Below are 23253 nucleotides of genomic sequence, written 5' to 3' on the forward strand. Positions count from 1 at the left end.
AGTTTTGTCCCATTTCTTGCCACATTTGTTAAGTGGATCACTGCACTTGTCAAATTAATAACAATTGTTAAATGGATCTGGCTTCCCTATTGACTTTGCTTGTCAGAAGGTTGCAAAAGATGGTCACATGACCACCAGACATTGCAGCCGTCATAAATATGAACCAGTTGTCAAGCATCTGAATGTAAATCACTTGATCATGGGGATGCTGCAATGGTCATAAGTATGAAAAATGGTCATACATCATTTTTTCAATGTCATCATAATTTTGAACGGCCACTAAATGAAATGTTGTAAGTTGAGGACTACCTGTAATGAAAATTAAGCTTATTAATTGCTGCCTTTTATGATGATTATGTATCTATTTGTCCAGTACTAATTGTTGGGGGGAAACGAGCAGAAAGCGCTGTTATCTCTGATGTCCTTTTTATGGGTTTTAACAGACATTTGGTGGGCCTCTGTGGGGCAGAAGTCTAGGTGTCAAAGTGTTGCTCTGGTTCAACAAGTCCAGAAATTCAGAATATCTGAGGGATGTATTTTTTTGTATCAATTAAAGCTCTTGATCTCTGTGCCTAGCTATCAAAAGAGACTGGGGAATCCCTTGATATTATACAAGAAGAGGCAACAGAAATTCTGGATGAGATGGGACACAGCATGCATATGGGAGCTGTTCGTTTTTTTGCTTTCACTCTGAGCAAAATCTTTAAATGCCTTTTCAAGAGCGTGTATGTAAATGAAGATGGTATGCAAAAAGTAAGTCTGTCTGACTACTTCGTGATAAAATAGCATTTTATATCAATGCAGTCAGGGTGAATTAATGCAAGAATCACTAATTATAGGAAGCTTTCCAAATTCCTTGGGTTGTGCATTTGTTATCCCATTAACATACTCTTCACTGAAAGTTGTTAAGTGTTGTGGATCATCATACCAAGATGGAGAACAAGGAACTGAAAGAAATGTGACTACAGATGTCCATATGCAACAATAAATAAATATTAATTTTTACAAAAACTATAAAAATTGATGTGGAATTGGAGTAAAACGGCAAAATAATTCCAAGAGTTTGTTTTGCTTTAAAATGTGTGTCTCGCTACTGACAGCTGTAAAGGCATCAAAAATAGTAACCTATCATCAGCTTGTTTGTAAGCTATCAATAAAATCCAAAATGCCGACATTCTTTTCCTGCTGTCTTAAATATGCCCCACAAAGATTGAGGTTTTGATTAGCTCTTTCCTACCATTGCCCAGCAACATGATGAGTCCTAGCTAACTTTGATTTAGAAAGTTAAGTAGACTTAGCTTTGAAGGATGAGGACTCTGATGGGATGTTTAGGGCTTTAGGTGAGACCAAAAAATAAAAATCCAGGAAGAGGTGGCAAACTACTTACTTGTTGTGCCAGAAAATGGTGTGGATGAGACTGTTTAAGTTACTATCATAGAAATCAAGTTATTTCTTTTCCTATCTTTAGAAATCATAATTGAGAGGTGAAACTGAATTCATTTTTATTCCACCACATTTCCATTTTAGTGCATTATAGTCTCTGTCCACAACAGATGCCTTAGCAGAGATGATTCTTAAAAAGGATTTCTTTATCCTAAACAGGGGAAGTCTCAAGGTATAAACAAACCAGACTCCCATAATAGCTTCTGGGAAGTAGGTCATTGTTTGTTCAGTGTTGATAAGTACTTAACTAGTTGATAAGTACTTGGAATATTTACCCAGCTGGTAGAACATTAGTTCAATGAGAGAAAATCTCAGTAACCAATTATGTGACTCAATTCTTTATTTAAAAACTGTTATTTTTCACTATGCTAGATATATAGTGTCACAATTATGTTTAACATTGAGGGACTGTAGATTACTTCGTAGGGCATATAGGAAAAGCTATAGTGGGTGAAGAACAAGGAACAATTATGCAAACAAAATTTTTCTTGCATGCTATTGCTTTAGATCACGGGTGTCAAACTCACAATGTCACGTCGTCACATGACATATCGTGACGTTTTTCCCATTCGCTAAACTGGGGGTAGGAATGGCCAGCGTGTGATGCATCCGGAACACAGGCCATGAGTTTGACGCCCTTGCTTTAGATAGATGGCATCAAAGTTCCTACAGTTTTTCTCTATATGCAGAGCAACAGCAAAACAATAGGTATTCTAAGGTGAACAAAACAAAAAAAGCAAGAATTAAGTTGGTAAATGAAGACAAGTGTAAAGGTGGGGTGGAGTTAGTGACAGCCTGTAGACAGCTCTGTCACCTTAAAAATGGACAGATCTATTCTGGAAGCATGTAATTATGCCATGTTTTCATCATAAGCTACATGACTGAAGCAATGCTAATATTATGTGGAAATGTGCTTTAGTGTAAAAAATGATACTTCAGGAGGTTTTCCTCTAACGGTCAACTTTTCCATAGAAAAGTTTTTTTGCTTAAGTCACATGTTGAAGCTGATATCATTTTCTCTGGGTTTTTTTTTTTTGCTCTTTGCTGCTTTCTAAAATAAACTAGTTTTCAGCACTATGTAGGTAAATAGGTTTGTCATAGTATCAAAAGAAAGTGATCAGGTATGCCTGTTCTATTTAACCACACTTAGCCTATCAAAAGATAAACCTAGAATTAACCAAATTCATAGTTAGAAATATGTGATGAGGATTTCGTCTTAGAAATATTACAAAAGTTGGTTGCAATTATAGCAGATCTATAAAGTGAGGGGGGATTTATGCAAGAGGGCTTAATTTTGGAGTGCTGTAGGCTTACATCTGTAATAGAATTGCCCAGTTTCTCAATTTCCTATACCTTCTCCACCTCAATCACAAAATTTGCTGGGGAGGATTTGAGTATTTGCATTTGGAAGATTAATTGATAGCTGATTTTGAGTTAGAAGATGGAAACCATTGTGTTTTTCCAATTCTTTCCCAAGTGCATTTATTTATCTGACCTTGTATTTTTTTGTCAAAATAAGTTGGGATGTGAAACGGATTGATTTCATATTGGTTCATATTTTCACAGGCATATTTAAGGAAAGGAATATGGGTAACATTTTAGAAGTTTGGCAATCACAGTAATCAAAGATTTGGGTTGAAATTGTCACTTTCATAGGTAAAACTTTGACATAAAGTCATCCTCAAATAGGGTTAACAAATAGATTGGATTTTTAACATATTACAATTGTTAATTGATAAGGTACTTGTGTCTCTCACATGTAACCTTTCATCTATATAATCATCCCGTGTTCCTTTCCCTTTCGCCCACCTCGTTCCATTGTACATCCTACATCAGCTTAACCTCTTCATGGATCTGATGAAGTGAGTCCTAGCTTATAAAGCTTATGTCTTTTAATAAATTTTGTTAGTCTGATAAGGTGTTACCAACTCATTCTGAAAAATGATCAGAGTAGACCATTTTTTAATTATATATTAAAGTATTTGACTCTTGACTGTGCAGTTTTCTTGAATTCTGAATCAGCCACACCTGGAAGACACCAGGCCGAGGAAGGCTGTTTATAAATCACAATGTTCCATATTGAATGATAAGACAAACTTTGCTTTGCTTATGCTGGGAATGTTTAAGTTTATTACCTACCTACATACCTACCTACCTATCAACTAATTTGAACTTTGGACAATGTAACCGAAGTCACCCACCATTTTTTCCAGATGGGAAATGATTGGGATTTACTTAATGCAAAATACGTTGCATGCTGGTTTGGTGGGGGGAAAGCAATTAAAAAAAAAACAAAGAAATTGTTATCAGTGAAATATGGGAAAAAAGAGTTTTGAATTATAAACACCCCATAGTTGTTGTCGTGTCAAGGTACAGGGCTAAATCCCATTTTTTGCACATTTAGTCCCTATATAGCAGTTGGTTGTAAGCTGCCCAGAGTTGCCCTGTGCTAAGATGGGTGGCCAGTAAATTTTATAAATAAATAAATAACGCAAATAAATATGCCTTCTGAATTCTGGTCTTCCAGAATAAATTTTAGGTTAAAGGGAAGGTTGCAGGTGAGCCATAGGAAATGCAATCTGTGGCCATCATTAATGGTAGAGGGTTGCAGGTAGATGTAGCCCATGGATTTCAATGCACAATGTGCATCTCTTCATAAAATTAGCATTTTAGCTTGTAGAAAACAAATGGCATAGTTGTAGTATATGTTTTGTTAACAACATTGCCTTTTTAAACAAAAAGTGATTCACAATCTCTCTTAAACTTTATAGTAATAAATAACATGTGTCCTGTTAGTTACAACAGGCAATCCGAGAACATCCTGTTGTCCTGTTGCCCAGCCATCGAAGCTACATGGATTTTCTCTTACTGTCCTATGTGTTCTTTAGTTATGACTTGGCTTTGCCCGTCATTGCAGCAGGAATAGGTAAACCTTTTAATTTTCTTAGAATTTGCTTTCAGTTTCCAAAATGTTATGTTAGTTGAAGCTGGCTTGATCTGACTGTTATAAAACTGTTATAAAAATATTTCTCCTTTCTTCATCTTTCTTTATGATTTTTGTGTGTTTATTGTAAATCATTATACTTCTGGGCAAAAAAAACTGTTGCTGAAAAAACCATTCAAAAAGGTTGAATTCACAGCCCTCCTCCTGTTCTCATCATATAAAACAGAGTAACTTGTTTTAAGGTAATTGAAATTTATGAGTGGAAGTATTCTGAAATTACTTTGAACTTCAAAAATAGCTTCTAATATACATGAACTTGTAAAATTTAATAAACACAAAGTGCAAATGACCACACAATGCCACAAATAGATATAGAAACTGAAGCTCTTCAATTACTTTTTGAGTAGTTTGTAAAGATATATAAATTGTAACATACTAAAATGTTTAGCATGTTCTGAATACCTACATTTTAACTTATTAATGCAAATCTGAATTGAAGCTAACTTTGATTTAGAAACATTTAATGGCAGTTCAGATGGCAGTCAATTGAAGAAGCAGAAGATATTAACTAAGCAGGGTTTCATTGATAGCCAGCTTTTCAAGGCACAGATGTTAGTTAGGTCAACAACCATCACCCATGTTCCAAGTCAAGACACATAGTCCAAAAGTCAATTGAACAATGAGATAAGCAAGAAAAAAAGGGGGAATAATGGACATAAAATGTGATTTTTTATTAGCCATGTGTGTGTCTAATTAATCCATGCAAAGCATCCAGGAAACTGTACCAAGATCTAGTGAGTGAGTCTCACATAGATTTTCCTTGATGGCAAGATTCTGTTAATGTAATTTTACAATAAAGTTAGAGTTAGCACTTCTGTAATTTCCAAACTACCTTGCAAAACTGACAATGATTGACTTCTTTCATCTATCCTCTATGCTTTTGCTAGATTTCCTTGGAATGAAAATAGTCGGTGAGCTGCTTCGAAAATCAGGTGCCTTTTTTATGCGACGTACATTTGGTGGAAACAAGCTATATTGGGCAGTGTTTGCTGAATATGTCAAATGTATTTTAAAGGTGAATAACTTTAAAACAGCCAGTAATGTTGTGTTGGTTTTTGCTAATGGTAGATACTTCATTGGCATGATGTAAATATATTTCTGTTTAATTTTAGATTTTGAAAATCAGAGCTACATGTTTTTCCTTTTAATTAAATTTTCAATTATTGCTGTTTTAGATCCCCCCCCCCAATTTTATGGATTGCTTGTCTGAAAAATGTATATGTCTTGTTTTGCTAATTGTTGACCCCCCCCCCCTCTTTTCCTCTCTCTCAAGAATGGACATGCCCCTGTTGAGTTTTACGTTGAAGGTACTAGGAGTCGTACTGCAAAGACATTGTCTCCAAAGTTTGGTATGTTGGTCAAAAAGTTATAGCTGCTGTAGGCACATATTATTTATTTTTGGTACAATGTGGCTGTGAACATTTTAATTTATGGTAGAAATCTGATAGATGTATCTAATGGACTTCTTAAAGCAGGGGTCCTCAAACTTGGCAATTTTAAGACTTGTGGACTTCAACTCCCAGAATTCTCTTGGCAACTGCAGAATTCTAGGAGTTGAAGTCCACGAGTCTTAAAGTTGCCAAATTTGGAGACCTCTGTCTTAAAGGCTGGAAGGCTCCATAAGTTTACAGGGCCAGAATGTGTTCATATTTCCTTCCGTATCAGGGAAGTATCTCCCTGCTTCAAGAGGCAATCAGCAGTACAAGCAATGGACCCTTATAATAATGAATATAGTGGCAAGTGAGATGCTAAAGAACATTTAATTTTCAAATTTCTGTAACTAGATTGTTTTTCCTTTTAGTAACTTTGGTTCATAAACTTTGGGAGAATCTAACCTTATTTATGAACAGCTGCTAGGGACTGACACACTGAAATGAAAGATGAGTTCAATTCTTCGCATAGAACAAACAGCTTGTGACTTGGGCATTTAGTCAGATCATTCCAGTCTAGCCAAACTGAAACTCAGAAAATATTGCACCCTGGTTTGAGTCAAAATTTATGTTGCTAAGCATATCTGGTAGGACATCTGGGTGAGTAAAGCTAGGCTTGTGTATCTCATCCTCACCTCCTTTCTTCAGCATGTGCCTCTCAAACTTTCCCATCACATATAATAATAATGATGATGGTGGTGGTGGTGTTATCCATTCAGTTATGTCCAACTCATCGTAATGCTGTGGACCAGAGCCCTCCACATCTTCCGATCTTGCACTACGTCGAGTTGTTCTTTGCTTTAACTGATGTCAGCTTTGACGGTGTCCATCCACCGTGTTCTTTGGTGGCCTGGCTTCCTTTTATCAGTAACTCTTCCAAGTATAATTGCTTTTTCCAGTGAATTCCCTTGCATTACGTGATCAAAATAAGTGAGATGCAGTTTTGTGATTTTGCCTTCCAGTGACATGCCTGATGTTATGTGCTCCAGTACTTCCTTGTTAGTCACCTTTGTTGTCCAAAGACCCACTACATATGGCAACTGCCAATTGCCTGCCTCAATCTTGCCGAGTGTTGTTGTTTTTTTGCCTTATTTCCTTTTAGTTGGGAACTATATTTATCCCTACTCCAGATACTCAGGTGGTGATAGCCCCTTCCCACTTCTTCATTTTCCCTTACCTTGTTTTAATCTGTCTCCTACATCCTGTCTAGCACTTGCTGTTCTATCTGTTCTGGAACATCTTGTCCAGTGTATCTGTTTCAGTTCTGTGCCTGGATCAAACACGTATTACATTTTGCAACTGTGTTAAAAGAAGACTTATCTGGACATGGACTGATAAGAACTTCTTGTTCTATGCATGAAATGGTTCATATGCAGAATCTTTTGCACAGCCCTAAAATCTAGGGTTGAATTCCTACATGAAGATTAGGTATCAACTTAGATTTCTTTTTAAAAGGCTTTTTTGTACTTCTGGTTTTTTTTTTAAAAGGTGTTCTTTGTATCTGCAGGTCTTCTCAATATTGTGATGGATCCTTTTCTTAAAAGGGAGATTTTTGATGTATATCTTGTCCCAATCAGTATCAGTTATGAGAGGGTGTTGGAAGAATTTCTTTATGCATATGAACTTTTGGGAGTCCCTAAACCAAAAGAGTCTACATCGGTAAGGAATCAAATTGGCGTACTTGTGGGGGAAATGTTGGATCCTGTCTTGCCACTTCCTGTGGTCTGCAGTGATTATAATACTAAACTGTAAATCAGCATTATGAAAATAAAATAAGCTGGAGTGTGTTTAGGTGTCACCACATTTTCCCTTTTCTTTGTTCAATGCAGCTGCAAGAGGAAATTGAAAATTTAGCTTAATCGCAGCCAATTTTAAACCATAGTTTATGATATTGGTTTATTTCAACTAGGCATAATTAGGAGACTGAACAGTATACAAAACTGGTTAATTAAAATGAAGACAGAAGCTTCTCAACTCCCTAGAGTTATACCTAAGAAGAAAGAAAAAGAGAATTCATTGCTTTCTGTTTTAATTCATACTATGCTAAATTGTAGTTGATGACTCTATTTAGGGTACCAATCTTCACCAGCCACTTCAGCTTTACTTCTGTAAAATAATAAAAAAATAGCATTATACCTCAGAGACTTTTAGAAATTTAAGAAGCAGTACAGGTTGTCCTCGAGATATGACCAAAATTGAGCTCAAAATTTCTGTTGCTAAGCAGGGAAGTTGTTAAACAAGTTGTGCCTCATGTTATGACCTCTTTTTTGCCACAATTATTTAAGTGAATTGCAATTCACAATTATTTAAATGAATCATGTGGTTATTAAGCAAATTTGGCTTCCCCCATTGACTTTACTTGTTAGAAACTGGCTGGAAAGGTCAATGGTGATCATATAATGCCTGTTTCTTGCTTTTTCATGACTATTTTAAGATACTTTTTTATTGTTTTGCTTTTATTGTATGTTGTCCAGAAATCACATTTGTGAAATGGGCTCCTGTGTAAAATCTTCAAAATTGTAAGTATCTATGTTACATTTATTTTCATTTCATTTCTATTCCTTAGGGACTCTTGAAAGCTAGAAAAATTCTGAATGAAGATTTTGGAAACATACATGTGCATTTTGGGCAGCCCGTATCACTCAGAACATTGGAAGCTGGAAGAATGAATAAATATCCATTTAATTTAGTTCCAAGGTATACATTTCATGGTTGAGTATTTTTAATAGCTCGTAAGGGGGGAAAATGGCTTTGGTATTTGTGTTTCATGGAGCTCTTATATTATCTGCAAAAATAACCATTAAATGGCAATGCAGAGAAACTCTTTTCTCTTCATTTGCTTCTAGTGATTGTGCAGATGTCTCTAACCAGATCAGTAGTTTTGTTTTGTTGCATTCTGAAATCATTGGATAACTGGAATGTAAGAGGGTTTGTGTGTGTGTGTGTGTGTGTGTGTGTGTGTGTGTGTGTGTAATAGAAACTTGGAAAAGGTTTTATTAAAAGATGAGTTGCTTTAGAGGGGCTGAAAGATTCTTTGTAAAACAAAACCAACCAAGGACTTTTCTATGCTTCAGTTAAAGCTGAAAAGGGATTGCAAGATAACCATTATAAGTGTTTTTGCTCATTGTACATTTTCTTTTTAGGCACATTCCCCAAAAGCCATCTGAAGAAATACAGAAATTTGTCACTGATGTAGCCTACCAAATAGAGCTCTTACAAATAGAAAACATGGTACTGAATCCATGGGTGTTGATTTGTACTATCTTGCTCCAGAATTTACCAGCTATAGATTTTGAACTTCTGGTGGAAAAGACACTTTGGTTGAAAAATTTAACTCAGCTATTTGGAGGATTCCTAGACTGGCCTGGTATGCAAGCACACTTGTACATCTTTCCTTTTTTGGAAGCAGAATTGTTTGTAATATTCTTTGCTTCTATTTTAGGATAATCAAATACTAGAATTACTGCTGAAGAATATTTCTTGGAATGTTAAAAGTCTTATCATTGTCTGATTATCATGGAGAATAAGGAATGGTTTTTTTTAATAGATTTAAATCCTATTTTTATATAGCACAATTCGAGGCAGTGTTCATCAGTGTTCATCTTATTATCCCCACAACCCCATGAGGTGAGCTGAGCTTAGCGAAAAGGACTGGCCTAAAGTCACCCACAGAGTTTCTGTGCCTAAAAGGAACTAGAACTCATGGTCTCCTAGTTTCTAATCTGGCACCTTAACCACTGCACCAAAATTAAGTTATGTCCTAGTGAAAATCCCAATAGAGATAAGATTTGATGAATTTATCCAACCCTTGTTTAGGAGCTGATTTGACTTTCAATTATGCATTAAAATGTTTTCATTTACAAGTAGAAGACACATTATAAATCATTTTTTAAAAATGTTTTATAATTCATTTTTTAAAAAAGTGTTCTGGCAAACTTAAGCAAAACCCTTCCCTGCCCATAAGCCCATTCTAGTTTGTCATTACAATAAGGTCGCAAAAGTCAGAATTAATATTATTTGGGGAAGAGGACAAGTCCTGTTTTTCCTGATGCTTAATTGCATCAGGGTTTTTTTTTTTTTGTTCTTTTTCACTAGTTTGCCATACAATATTGTAGATATTTTTGTTAGCTGCTGCTGAGGGCAGGAAATAGAATACCGTTGTATACTGCTAGTTGTTTGGGGTGGTAAGTGGAAATCATGATTACTTAATGAGCAAGTTCCCAGTTCAGATATCTTTCTCCCATGTACAAAAATGTGGTTCTTCTTTCCAGTTTTGCCTCTGTTTGTTAGAGGTTTTGTGCTATGTTTGCCTTTGATTTTCCTCCTTGCACTTTTGTACATTTCACAAGAGGTGATTTTGCTGTTTCCAAAATGTTCTAGTCTGGGAAGCTTTTCTTTAAACAAAAAACAAGCAAATTAAAAGAAAACCTTGCACATAGACCACTTCAGCTGAAAATATCATTCTCCAATGCAACAGCAAAGAATATATTTGTTTTGGATAAATCCTCACTTTTAAAGTTTTGAAACTTGAGGCAAAAACCTTTAGCCAGAAGTTTTGGCTGCTATTTTCCCTTTATTTCTTCATTCGTTGGTAAGTTTAGGAATTTTTTTTAAAGGGTAATAACAACAGAGTAACTCCTCGAAGCTAAGTCTTTTGGACATTTTTTTTTTCAAAAAGATCCCCCCCCCCCCCGAACATTTTCCAAACGCTCAGAAAGGCTCAGTCCATTTTGAATGCCAAGGCTGGCTATTGTGAAAATACATTAATTGCTAGACACTCCCCCCCCAATTTATTTTCATAGTAAAGCAGAGAGCTAAAAGCATCTCATTGTAGCTATTGATATTCCTTTGCATTTGTTTATTGTTGTTAGATAATCTTTGTGCCAGCAAAGCTGTAAAATCCGCCTTGGCGCTGCATTCCAACATTGCCAGCTTGGTCAATGGGCAAGTGATCATCAATAACAAAGAAATGGGACTTGTTACTACAGAGGATCCTGTGTTTAGGCACGCCTTCTCCAGCCTCCTGTGTGGCTCCTATAGGAATCAGTTGCTTAATGTCTTTGTGCGACCAGCTCTTGTAGCAATTGCATTGCAAATCACACACAGTTCCCGAAAAGGTAATTTTCACTTCTCTATTATAATTACAAAGCCGGTAATCTAAATCACAGATAAACCCCTTGGCTCAACTGCATAAGTCACTAAGTAGACAAACATTGAATTTTAGTCCTGTCCCTGGGCGCAAGAACTCAACGCATGGAGAGAATACAGTTGCACGCAGATAAACATGTTTTGTGAATAGCTAAAAAGAAGCTTTTTCAGCTGGAAATCTTCCTTGGGCTAGGTTTTAAGCCTATGAGCTAATCAACACTTTGTAAATAGAATTGAGCTCATGCAAGGCAAGTTACTTTCTGAGCAAATCTTGTCTTTCACCTTAGGTCATCTTTGGTGGGTCTCTTAAAACCTCGGTAATAGAAGAGAGATTTTCAGGAAGAGGGGCAAATAAATGTGCCAGTGGTATTAATTCCAATAATAGAGACATACAGTGAGACACAATTGTCTGGTTTTTTCCTGACATCTTTTTGTTCTCTTTATTCTGCAAGTGAATAAATGGTATCAATTCAATTGAGTTCAGTAAACCATTTCAGCAAGCCGTAGCATCCATTACGCACACACATTAGTTTAGCATAAGTAAAATGTGAAATTTGAGTAAGTTTGAAAATCTTCAAGGTAGCATTGATAGGGTTTTATATTCTACACACATGTACTCTTCCCATAGCCTGACTAATTGGGACTCTGGGCTGAAGTATTACTAAGCCTTGTAGATTCAATTGGAGTAATTTCTGTGCAGCTGTAGCCATGATTCCAGGCTTTATTCATCAATGCATAATTCTGCAACAACTGTTTGCTGAAGGCAGTAGATAGCTACAAATGTTATTTCTATTGTTTGCCATTGGAACAATCATCTTGTTTCTCTGGAATTCTGAATCATTTCAGTGGGTTTATGCAAGAGAAGCCTCGGAATGCCATTTCCAAATTATGTCCACAATATGCACATTTTCATTTATCAAGCAATGGTTCGACTGTATGTTTATACATTAAATAGTATCTTTTGAATTTATCTTTTAATAGCAAAATTATTTGAAGAAAGGTCTTACTCATAAAACAATTATATTTTCCAGAGGAGGTCTATAACCAGTTTTCATTCTGGCGTGATGTTTTTTCTGAAGAATTTATCTTCTTTCCTGGAATATCCCTGAAGGTAAACTGTTAAGTTTTGAGCTCTTAATATTTGAGGGAATTTGTCATGACTTATTTGAGATTAAGACTAGGGACAGTTTTCTACATTGGGAGTTTGTTTTAAAAAACTTTTCTTTTTGATATTCTTTTCTATGAAAACAAAAAAGCAAAATTTAAACAAAAAGTCCCCTATTTTGAGTATTTTGAGCTTGAAACAAAGCTGATCCAAATTTAAAAATCCTGAATTTCAAGCTCAAAGCATTTCCAGAGCACTAAGAGTTTCTAGTTTCTCAGTTGAACCAGAAGTTCTACAGATGGGACACCTTTCATGAAGTTTCAGACTCAAAACACTCTGAAGGTAACATTTTGCAATTCGCAACCACCATCCAAATATTTTCTCCTTTATTTTAATCACTCAAAAAAATCATTATCCACTGGTAAACAATATTCAAAGTTTTTCAAACTTTCTTTGCATTAAATAAACTTTTGTGTAGTCACCTCCGAATTATTTTTGCTTACATTGATATCCAATTATGAGTGAGTGTTTTTCAGGTAGCTTAAGTGTTCCACTGATAATAATAGTTTTAAATAGGAAAATATCTAAAAGATTAGACAATGGAAACAAAAAAGAGCCAAGAGGTCATTAGTTTGCAGGATCATTTTAAATGGGTGGAATAATATTCTTGTCTCCCATGAGCTCCTTCCTCCATGCCTTCAACCATCTCTGTAATCTAATTTTTTTAAATTTCTCATATAACAATCTCTGCTCTTTTTCTTCATTTTTGTCCCAAATCTGGAGAGCTTTCACTTCCCCATAACATTTCCACTACAGTTACTCTTATCCTAGGGTGTTACCTCCTCTGCCCACTGCTTGGATTTGAGGCCTTGCCACATTTAATTCATACCCATTTTGACCCAGAGGAAAACCATAATGAATAGGCTGGGAGAAAAGTATGTGCACAGCCACAAGTTTGCTTTATTTTTGTTTTGTTTTAGGAGAGGTTGCTTCAGCCCATATTTTCTCCCAAGTGCGGTTACTGGGCCATAACAGTCCTTCACTTTGCTCTTGCATAAGCCAAGTCACAACTGTTTGCCATGGACATTGTAGTGTAATTCAGTTACTCTGCCTCTTCAGGTTGAAAAGGCACTTCATCCAGCCTCAATATAATATTTCAAGAATCCTCAAAGTAGCACAAAGTGCTCAGTTTCAAAATGCTCAAGTTCATTTCAAGTTCTGTGCCCGCCTGCCCTTTTTTCTTCTTCTAATTTTGATACTGAAAACTCTTGACAAATTATTTTTCTTCTGCCCTGGAAAAACTAGTTGCACTAGTTTGAAAGAGCAGTCAGGAGCAAAACTGCCAATGGAAGACCCAGAATTCTAGGAATGGGGAGCGGGAGAACCAGTGATCCGATAATGAGCATGATTCCAGAGCATTCCTTGATCACACTGATGATTTTCAGCTATATGACTTTTCCACAACTTTTAGAAAAATAAACATACAAAATAGGATGATTTAAGTTTCCACGAGGTTTAGTATACATACTTTGTTCCTTTACCTCCCTCCTGTCCCCAAAACAAGTAGAAAAAGGCTACCAACTAAACCCTTTCTGCCTTGAGGGGACTGCAAAAATTACACATAAAAAGGTTGGCCGCCTCTGGTTTAAATCCAGATTATTTACATAATGATTGCAATGGACACAGAAAGCATATCAATGAAAACGTGGAGGAAATGAAAAGTTGATCTTCTACCATATTCAAGCCTAAATTGTGGACATTCTTAATTGCAGCTGGTTAAAGGGAACTACTTTCATTGGTTATATTCTGGGTTAAAATGGACCTGTTTTAGATTAGCAATGGTTTGCTGAATTGATAATCTGCAATCATTCAAAGCTGCTGGGAAAGCCCTCAGGAACTATCTTGAAATTGTATTGGAAAGGGTGGGGCATATGAGTCCCTGCCTTTCTGGAGCTGATTCCCGTCTCACAATCAGGTTGTTCCAATTAGGTCAGGTGCATTCCAGCTTATAATTCTTCAGTCAGTGTTAACTGGGAAAGAAGAATGTTGTAATGCAATGGTTCTGATTGAAGGTTACTGTATAAATAATTGACTATAAAACAGTCTCAGCTACAATTGCATCTAGAAAATAAACACATGGAGGATTTTAGAAATATACACTATTTATTGTTTAAGCAAGAGTTGAGAACCTATGCTGCACTACAACTCTCAGCAGCCCTATATAACTGGTGATGAGGTCTGCTGGAAGATGTAGTTTGATATCTGAACTTGCAACTGGTTATTTACCAGCAAGTTTTCAGAGCCAAACCTTCCTCATAGTTACAGTAAGTCTTCTTTCTTTGGTTAGTAGGCACATAGGCATTCTCATTCTCTCTCTCTCTCTCTCTCCTCTCTCTCTCTCTCTCTCCCTCCCCCCTCCCTCTCTTTCTCTCTCTTTCTCCCCTCTCTCCCTCCCTCCCCCTCTCTCTGTCTCTACCCTCTCCTCTCTCTTTCTCTCTCTCCTTCCCCTCTCAAAGGGATGAATGGTATAGGCACCATTGAGGCCAGGAATGCCATGCTCTTATCTGTCTGCGAACTATTCCTCTTTTTGTTGTTACCCCACTTTGGAAAGTAGTTCATATTCATTCTGATTGGAAGGTTTTGTCTTTGTATTGAATCTCTACATTGTTAGATTAGAGTCAATATATTGCTATTTTTATGATTTCATGTTCCTGCTATTTTATTAGAACATGTATTGTCCCTTTAATACAGTTTGTGAAGGTTGCTCAGAATCAGTTGGAACTGGAGTAACTTACAAGCCCGTAAAACAAACAAACAAACAAATAGAAAATTCTTCATGTCATATGAAACACACATTGCATTGTTGAGTTTGGGGGGTAATTTTTTAAATGCTGTAATTCAATTCCCTCATAAAAATATATTGAATCATGCCTACAAGGGTTTGGTTTGTCTTTAAGATGCTGTTAGAATGTACAGTAGTTGTATACATATATGGAATAACAATTATTCAAAAAGTCTGTAATCTGAGTATAGAAATGGGGCTGTGTGTCAAACTGGAAGTACTTATGTAACTTGCATTTCCATTTCCTGTTTGGAAATTATTCAAAATCCTAGTAGGGGTAAGACAGGAATTTTAAAACACACACACACACACACACACACACAAAAGTCATCTGGCAAAAAGACTGCACTAGTCTAGGTGCATATGAGGTCTAATATCTTTTATCTTGAAAAGCAGGTTTTGATTTAAAGTACTATAATTGGATTCTATTTTCACCGTATCATCTTGTCTCATATCGGTTGGCTTTGTTTATGATAGGTTAGAGCAGTGTTTTCTTAAGTTTGACATCTTTAAAACTTGTAGACTTCAACTCCCAGAATTCTCCAATCACTATGCTAGCTAAAGGATTCCGGGAGTTGAAGTCTACAAGTTTTAAAATTTGAAAACCCCTGGTTTAAAGTATTATTTCACGAATGAGATAGCTGGGTTCCCATAATAGTAAATGCTGCCAGTGGTTTTCAGGATTAGATTCCTGATTTCCCACCCTCCTTCCAGTTACTTAAGTAATATACATTGATTCATCCATCCATCCATCCATCCATCCATCCATCCATCCATCCATCTTGCTGTCATATGACTTTGGACTTTAATAAAAAATACTGAGATGTTAACATGATCTGTAGATTTGTTTTTTTTAACTCTTTGTGCATATTGGTTGACATTAGAACAAATTACAGATGATACTTTTGAGTTTACAGCCACTAAAAAAAAATAACAGAGATTTATTTATTCTCTAGGATTTTGAAGAAGGTTGTTTCTTGCTTACAAAATGTGGAGCCATTCAAGATACACCACAGCAAATTTTTGTCACAGAGAAAGGAAACACAATAATTACTTTCTTGAGTGTGATGTTTAAGCCATTTGTAGAAGGTTATCAGGTATGGGTTTTTCAACATTCTTTTCACTAATCGTCATCTTTGTTGTTGGGAGTGATAATAAATATTACATGTCAGTGCCGAGCTTCTGTCTGTAACTCTTATAAATATATTATCTCCTAATTCCAATAATTCTGTGTCTGTAATACAAATATGCTTTCTGAGCATAAAAATAAAGAAGAATCTCAAAGTCCATCTTGAAAAAAAGATTGCAGAGTTTTACAGATAAGCAAAAACAAACAAACCTACCAAAAAATTAGCGATAAAATGCAAATATTATATCTAGCGTTGGGTTAAGACATCTGGCAAGTAAAGAGGTCTTTGCCCAGTAAGTTAGGAGAGAATACCAATTTCCCTGGGGAAGAATTGAGAGCAATGCCATGAAAAAGGCCTTCTGCTTCCTTTCCTTCTATCTAATTTATGATGGCCAAGGCACCTGAAGAAGGGCCTCCAAGTGAGGACTTTGATTTACAATATATTCCAATGAGAGCAGGTAGTTTTGTTACTTTTCAGATGGCTGAGTCTTTAATTCTCACAATTTCATGCACTGCTGTCTGGGCTTGGAGCTTAACTCCCAATAATACCAGGGAGCACCATGTGACCTGTTGTGGCTATATTTGAAGCTGTTTAGGGCTTTAAAGGTTAAATTTTAAGTTGATTCATTGAATGATAACCTCTTCCCTCCACTACCACCATTTTTCTAATTTAAGCAAGGCAACTTTAGTATTACCAATGTGCTTTAATTGATTAGCTCAGATATATTCAAAGGAAAATGAAACACGCACTTCCTTAAGATTGCATCACCTCACTAAGCTGATATTTTAGATATAATTCAGCATTATTATATTATAGGATTAGAGTGTATCCATGATTCAGTGAAACGAATATTGAATGGAAAGACTGAAATAGTCTTACCAAGCCTCTTCCTATCGCTCTTTCTGGCTTATTACTTTTCCTTATATAACTCATGACGCAGACAGTTCCAGTTCTTGTTTACAAAGTACTTTGTAAAATTTCCAGAAACAGATTGAGGTATATAGTATGAGAAAATTTCCATTCAAAGAAGTAAGAAAAATATATTTTTACTGGGAATACTGTTTTGAAAATAGCTCTTAATTACCAACTTCAATTCTTTCAAATATGGGGAAGTATTTTTCGGCTCAAATGTTTTCAGTTTTGTTGTATGCCTACCTTCCCATAAAAAGAACAGTGGCTATTTTGTGATGTGCTTAGTAAGTTACCAATGTAACATCAGTTTAAATGTTTTTTCTTAGATAATCTGCAAATACCTTTTTAATGAAACAAATGAAGCCTTTACTGAGAAGCACTTTATATTTGGAGTCCGAAGCCTTGCTTCCCAGCTTCTGGAGACAGGTGTGGGATTTGGAAATTACAGTGATATACTGATTTTAGCTCTTAAATAGGAGGACGGCATTTTTCATTGTCCCCATTCCTCCTGTTTAGGGAGTACTCAGTGTTATGAGGTCCTGTCTTCTGATATGCAGAAAAATGCTTTGGCTGCTTTTGTGCGACTAGGCATGGTGGAGAGAATGAAAACGTGAGTATATATCTGGAACCCAATGAAGAATCTGAATTATTATAAATCTCCTAACAGTAGAAAATATTCAGGAGGAGTGTAATTTTATTACCATTCTACAGAGTGTTCAGTGCTAAATACAAAACATAAAAGAACTCCAGTATGTGGGTGTATAAGGGTTTACGCCCAGGGATAGTATTCAGCAGGTTCTGACCAGTTCTGGAGAACCAGTAGTGGAAAATTTGAGTAGTTCAAAGAACCGGAAAATACCACCTCTGACTGGAGATTTTACAGTATCCTTCCCCTGTCATGGCCACAAGCCACTCCCACAGAACCGGTAGTAAAAAAAATTTGAATCCCACCACTATTTACGCCCCATCTTAAACTGTTGTAAAGAGAGGCTTGCTTCTGCTCCTGGCCAATTGTCCTACAGCCTGGTTTGTATCATGGAAAAAAAAGACACAACCATTTTTGGCCCTAAAGGCAAATCCATGGCAACATCCATAAGAATATACCTTCTTGTGACTTAGATATGTAGGAGGAGAAGGCACGGGTAGAAGCAGGTGTTCCTGTACCTATAAGTATGATTGCACATCTAATAGATTGGATGGAAACTGAACTATTTAAGAGAACTGCTGGAAAGTTCTTGTGAACTCTACCACTACTGTTGCTTCCACAATCTGGAATACTTGATGTAGTAGAGAATCTGGGAATTCCGTGTCAGTAAATGTGACATGGACAGTAAACTCTCTTCAGCGGTCCTAATTTGAAAGCCAGAGCAAACACTCAAATATGTACTGCACGACTCACAGTATGAGATCAGATGTCCATTATCTGACAGATATATAATGATGTCATGAAGGACAAAATTCAGAGACTTGGTGTTACTTATTCTCCATAGATTTTGGGGCCATATTGCCTTGGCAGGCAATATCAAAATGACCTGCACAACAGATGGGGTATTCCAAACCCTTAAATCAGATAGCAAATATTGTTTAATACCTTCTGCAGGCTGAGCTGTATTTACAAAATATTGTAGCCAAATGCATATCTGAAGCAAGTATTAATAGCCCCAATATATTAAACTATGGCAAGGGCCCTCAAACTTGGCAACTTTAAGACTTGTGGACTTCAACTTCCAGAATTCTCCAGCCAGCTGTGCTGGCTGGAGAATTCTAGGAATTGAAGTCCACAAGTCTTAAAGTTGCCAAGTTTGGAGACCTCTGAACTATGGTAACATAAAACATTTCATTTTTAAGACTAACAAATGTTATTATATGGCATTAGTATATGCCTTATAATAAAATCTATTGCTCTTCAAAGTCTCTAGTGTATGATGTTTATAATTTGTAAGCTGCCCAGAACCACTTCATAGGGAAAATGGGAGGCATAAACATTTAATAAATAAATAAAATGTATTTGATAAATAAAACATATTGATCTAATCATTCTGCATTGTTAAAACTAATGACAACATGAATACTTGACCTGAACCATATCAATAAGTATGGCAGGGATTCTGATGACATTATAAAATAGTTCAGAGGATAAATGTTTTATGTGCTATTTGTTTTTTTAGGTAATAAATTAACACTATCCCCCAGATTAAAATGAACAGATATGGTTGTTACTTCTCTTTTAAAAAGACAATAAAAGTCTAAGTTTCAAACAATAAGAAGCTTTGCCAGTTCTATCAATGTGCTATATGATGTACTCCAATATTTAATGTCTGAAATTTTTTGCATTGTTGGCATGATTAATCATTTTAATGTTACACGCTCAGAATAGAGACTTCATAATCCTTTCCCCCCCCAATAAAGATTGGGTATTACAGAACCTCATTCAAATTCTTTCTCTCTCCCTTCTCACCTCCACCTCAGGGTTGATGGATTCACTTACAGAGTAAACAAAGAGTCGCTGGCTAAAACGGCAGGAATATTTGGTAAGTGGGTGTCTGAATAAATTATAAATCTTCCCGTCTTTCATTGCATCACTCTGTTTATATAGATTGTTCATTTTATGCCATGTAAATAAAACCAGTTTTAATCGAATTGTTATCATGCCATTCCCATAAATTAGGGTGGAACACCATGTTGGCAATTGCCAATGTCCAACATTCTTACCTGCGTATAGCCACAGACCTATATTATTCACATTCTTACATTAGTTTGTCCTTCCTGTTTTTTCTTTCCTGTCAATTAAATGCTGGGTGGAATTTTATCTCAAAACAAAACCTTCTTTGTTCCTGTAATTTGGGATGGTTATATTTTAAGATCTGATAAGTAAATCTGCATAATTGATATATAGGAACCTGAAAACGGGAACTATGACCTAAAATAATGTTGGTAATATATTATTATGTCTAGATTTTTAAACTGTTGTTTTGCTGTTGATGAAAAAAAAAACCCTTGCAAGTTAGAATGTCGTGTTTTAATATGATTTGAAAATGGATACAGCAGGATATACTAAATTATAGAGAAACTGGGTGGGGAAATTTCATCAAATGGCTTATTTTGCTCTATTTGTGCTAGGTTTTTAAAAATGTAATAAACCTACTACTGCCATTTGTCAAGCTTGTGGCAGAAAGCAGGGAAAAGTCTTTCTCTAATGGGTTCCTATGGTAGCCTGGCATGCCACAGATTGAATGTGGCAGGAGACACTTTGGGTATTGTAAGATGTATTATCCATATTGACAGAGCTTCTTCTTGTAGTACTTTTTTGTAAAGCAAGCTACAACTCCTAAGGAACGTAGGGACCTGTGAAATATCCTTAAATGACAAAGGAATGGTTTATCTTTTTGGAATGATTTTAGCGAGAAAAATATTTATTAAAACTAGTAAAGCCAACAATTGTTATATAAAAAAATTAATAGTCAAAGCAGTGTGTTGACTCAGAGGGCTTCACGGCCTACGTTTTTATCTGCTTGAGCTAAGACATGGATTTCATATACCGTATGTACACCTTTGGCTGCTTGATTGCTTTGATTCTAATAAATAAGACAAATCGCAAGCTAATAAGGAACTGGGGCTGTCTGTCATGGAAATTTAAGATCATTCTAAAGTTAGCTTTTTCCTTGAGAGAGACAGTTGTGTGGGCTAAACTTAATCTCTGGCTACATTGACTATTGATAGCAATTCAAAATTTGTCTAGACAGATGATTCCATTTTTACAATATTACTTGATTTCCATGACAAAACAGGTAAACAATTCATAGACTTGCTAATAGTAATGACTGATAACAATCAATACATGCTAATGACCTTAGCAGTGATCAAGAGTTTTAGAAATTCTGGAGGAAAATTTAGGTCTGTATGGCTATAGAGGATTTACATGCTATGAATGTTGTTGTTTTTTTAAATTATAAACTTTTGTCTTAGCTGGAAAAAGTCCAAATAAAATCTTGGAAATCCACTTCCTATTAGTACAGGCAGAGTACTAATTTAGATGAACTAATACTTTCTGGTTCAATAAAAGTTAGCTTTTTGTTATACTCTGTTCACTTTGAATTAATATGTGATCCTATAGAGCAAGGGTCTCCAACCTTGGCAACTTTAAGACTTGTGGACTTCAACTCCCAGAATTCTTCAGCCAGCAAAGCTGGGAGTGGAAATCCACAAGTCTTAAAAGTTGCCAAGGTTGGAGACTCCTGCTATAGAGCAGTGGTGTCAAAGTCGCGACAACATGTTGTCTCAACACTACATTTCCCCTTCGCTAAATTGGGGGTGGGCATGGCCAGCGTGTGATGCATGTGGCCCAGAGGCCACGAGTTTGACACCCCTGCTATAGAGTAAGCGAATTTATGTAAGCCTCTTATGTTTTTCAAAGCTGAAAGCAGAAGGTATTATCTTTTAGTATTTTTACATTTCTCAAAGCACAGTATTAAAATAATCTGTTTTCATTAGTTGTAATGAAATGGAATTGGAGTTCTATTGTGGTTTCAGTGGATGTTATGAATTCTACCATTATTAATTGAAACAGTTAAAGATAACAGTAAAGAAAATAGATTCTCCTAGACAAAGGTTTATTTGTTCATGACTATTTGTGACTCCCCATGATTTATCAGACTGTAGAAATCAGTGACTTTTATGGATACTTCAAATATCACCACTTCTGACAATTAATTTCAGTTTATTAAATATTTCTGTCTCTCTTAGTTGCATACTTAACAATGTGCATGATTTCTATAAAAGCTTTTGGAATGGTTCTTGAGTTCTTTTTTTCTCTCTGCTCAAAACTGTTGGCACACTATATTCCTTCTTTTTTTTTATATATATATATATAGAAACTAGGATACCTGTGAGGAACACAATGACTGCAAGGCTTTAATCGGAGAAGGCTACAATGGCTTGTCTTTATGTACACTGTTAATGGTGGAGCCCGGTTGGAAATGAGGCATGCAGTGGGGAAAATGCTATTGAAGACTACAAAATACCCTTCCCACCTCGACATGTTTTTGCCACACTGTGGTGGAGAAGAATTCCAGAAGTCAAACTGTTTACACCATCACCTGATGAACTTTATCGGCGTTAATGCTTAAGAGTCTTTGTGCATTCAAGTTCCCTGCAGTAAATATCACCTGACTCCCTCTTTCATCCAGATATTAATATTTGAAATGTTTGTCATGATAACAAGACAATTGTTTTTATATGGTTGTTTTGTGGTTGTGAAAAAAAGGTAAGCTAAGGTTATATAAAGTTGAAAGCAATATTTAAAGAAAAAAATGATTGCCATTGTATTTATGAAGAGATTAATCTGTTCAGTGGAAATTAATTCCCACAAAATGTTAATGACGTAACTGATTTTTAAAAAGGTGGTATTTGCAACTCTTGGAATATTAAAAACTAACACAGGAGAAATGTGTGCTATTTGCTGTTCTCGGTTGTCGTACACAGTCTTAAATGTGCATGGGATTTTTTTTTCTTTCTTTGCTGTTAAGTTTCGAAAGTGGAACACAACACAATGGTAGGTCAGATCACTATCAACTGTCCTCCTCTGTTGATTGATTTCTGCTCAGAGCCATCATGCCTCCTGTAAATTCTTAAATCCTCTTGTGTAGATTTGGAGGTGGAGGTGCAGGCAGAGTTAAAACACAAGCTATGTCGTGATTGTAACCGTGCAATGCTTGCCACTACAGCGCATCTCTCTGTGTATGCACTTAGATGCTTTAGTGTCACAATCTTGGGTGCTTTTGACAGAACCTGCCTCTTCAATATATTTGATATGCTTTCCAGTGTTACAGAACAGAATTTGGACAAGTCATGTATTAAAAATACTGTATGTCAGTGCCTCCATATAGGCCAGATCAGGAAATCAACTCCACAGGTATCCTAAAACACTTACCATATTTTTCAGAGTATAAGATGCTCTGAAGTATAAGACGCACATAGCTTTTGGGGAGGAAAACTGGGGGGGGGGGGAATCTGCCTCTGCCTCCCAGCAATTTGTCTCCCTGCAGCAAACAGAAAACAACCTTGTCAGCTTCAGCACAGCCTGATTAGCACAAGCAGCTGATTGTAGGATCGGCCTCCAGACGATCAGTTGTTTCAGGCTTCAGGGATTACGATTGCCTATTGCTGTTACCATGCACGTCATTTTCGACCTCTGCATCCCATTTTTGCCCTCTGCGGGCCCTGTTTTCTCTGTGGGGATC

The 23253-nt window shown here is 36.1% G+C and overlaps 1 protein-coding gene across 6 annotated transcripts in view; it reads left to right on the forward strand.

Moving 5' to 3' along the window:
- GNPAT (glyceronephosphate O-acyltransferase) overlaps nucleotides 1-22459 on the forward strand; it is a 28542-nt gene extending 6083 nt beyond the window's left edge. For all 6 annotated transcript variants that reach the window (XM_026705158.2, XM_026705157.2, XM_087937797.1 and 3 more), the window contains 14 exons: nucleotides 577-753; nucleotides 4240-4369; nucleotides 5335-5462; nucleotides 5721-5796; nucleotides 7385-7536; nucleotides 8444-8574; nucleotides 9021-9244; nucleotides 10749-10994; nucleotides 12057-12136; nucleotides 15929-16069; nucleotides 17341-17440; nucleotides 17531-17624; nucleotides 19484-19545; nucleotides 21886-22459. In XM_026705158.2, the coding sequence (XP_026560943.1) occupies nucleotides 577-753; nucleotides 4240-4369; nucleotides 5335-5462; nucleotides 5721-5796; nucleotides 7385-7536; nucleotides 8444-8574; nucleotides 9021-9244; nucleotides 10749-10994; nucleotides 12057-12136; nucleotides 15929-16069; nucleotides 17341-17440; nucleotides 17531-17624; nucleotides 19484-19545; nucleotides 21886-21929 (1785 nt within the window). In that variant the 3' untranslated portion in view covers nucleotides 21930-22459. The remainder of the gene's footprint in view (nucleotides 1-576; nucleotides 754-4239; nucleotides 4370-5334; nucleotides 5463-5720; nucleotides 5797-7384; nucleotides 7537-8443; nucleotides 8575-9020; nucleotides 9245-10748; nucleotides 10995-12056; nucleotides 12137-15928; nucleotides 16070-17340; nucleotides 17441-17530; nucleotides 17625-19483; nucleotides 19546-21885) is intronic.
- Nucleotides 22460-23253: the final 794 nt, after the last annotated feature.

This window comes from Pseudonaja textilis, chromosome 1 (assembly GCF_049901715.1).
Source record: "Pseudonaja textilis isolate UNSWEBS1 chromosome 1, rPseTex1.2, whole genome shotgun sequence".
In the NCBI taxonomy this organism is placed as follows: Eukaryota; Metazoa; Chordata; class Lepidosauria; order Squamata; family Elapidae; genus Pseudonaja; species Pseudonaja textilis.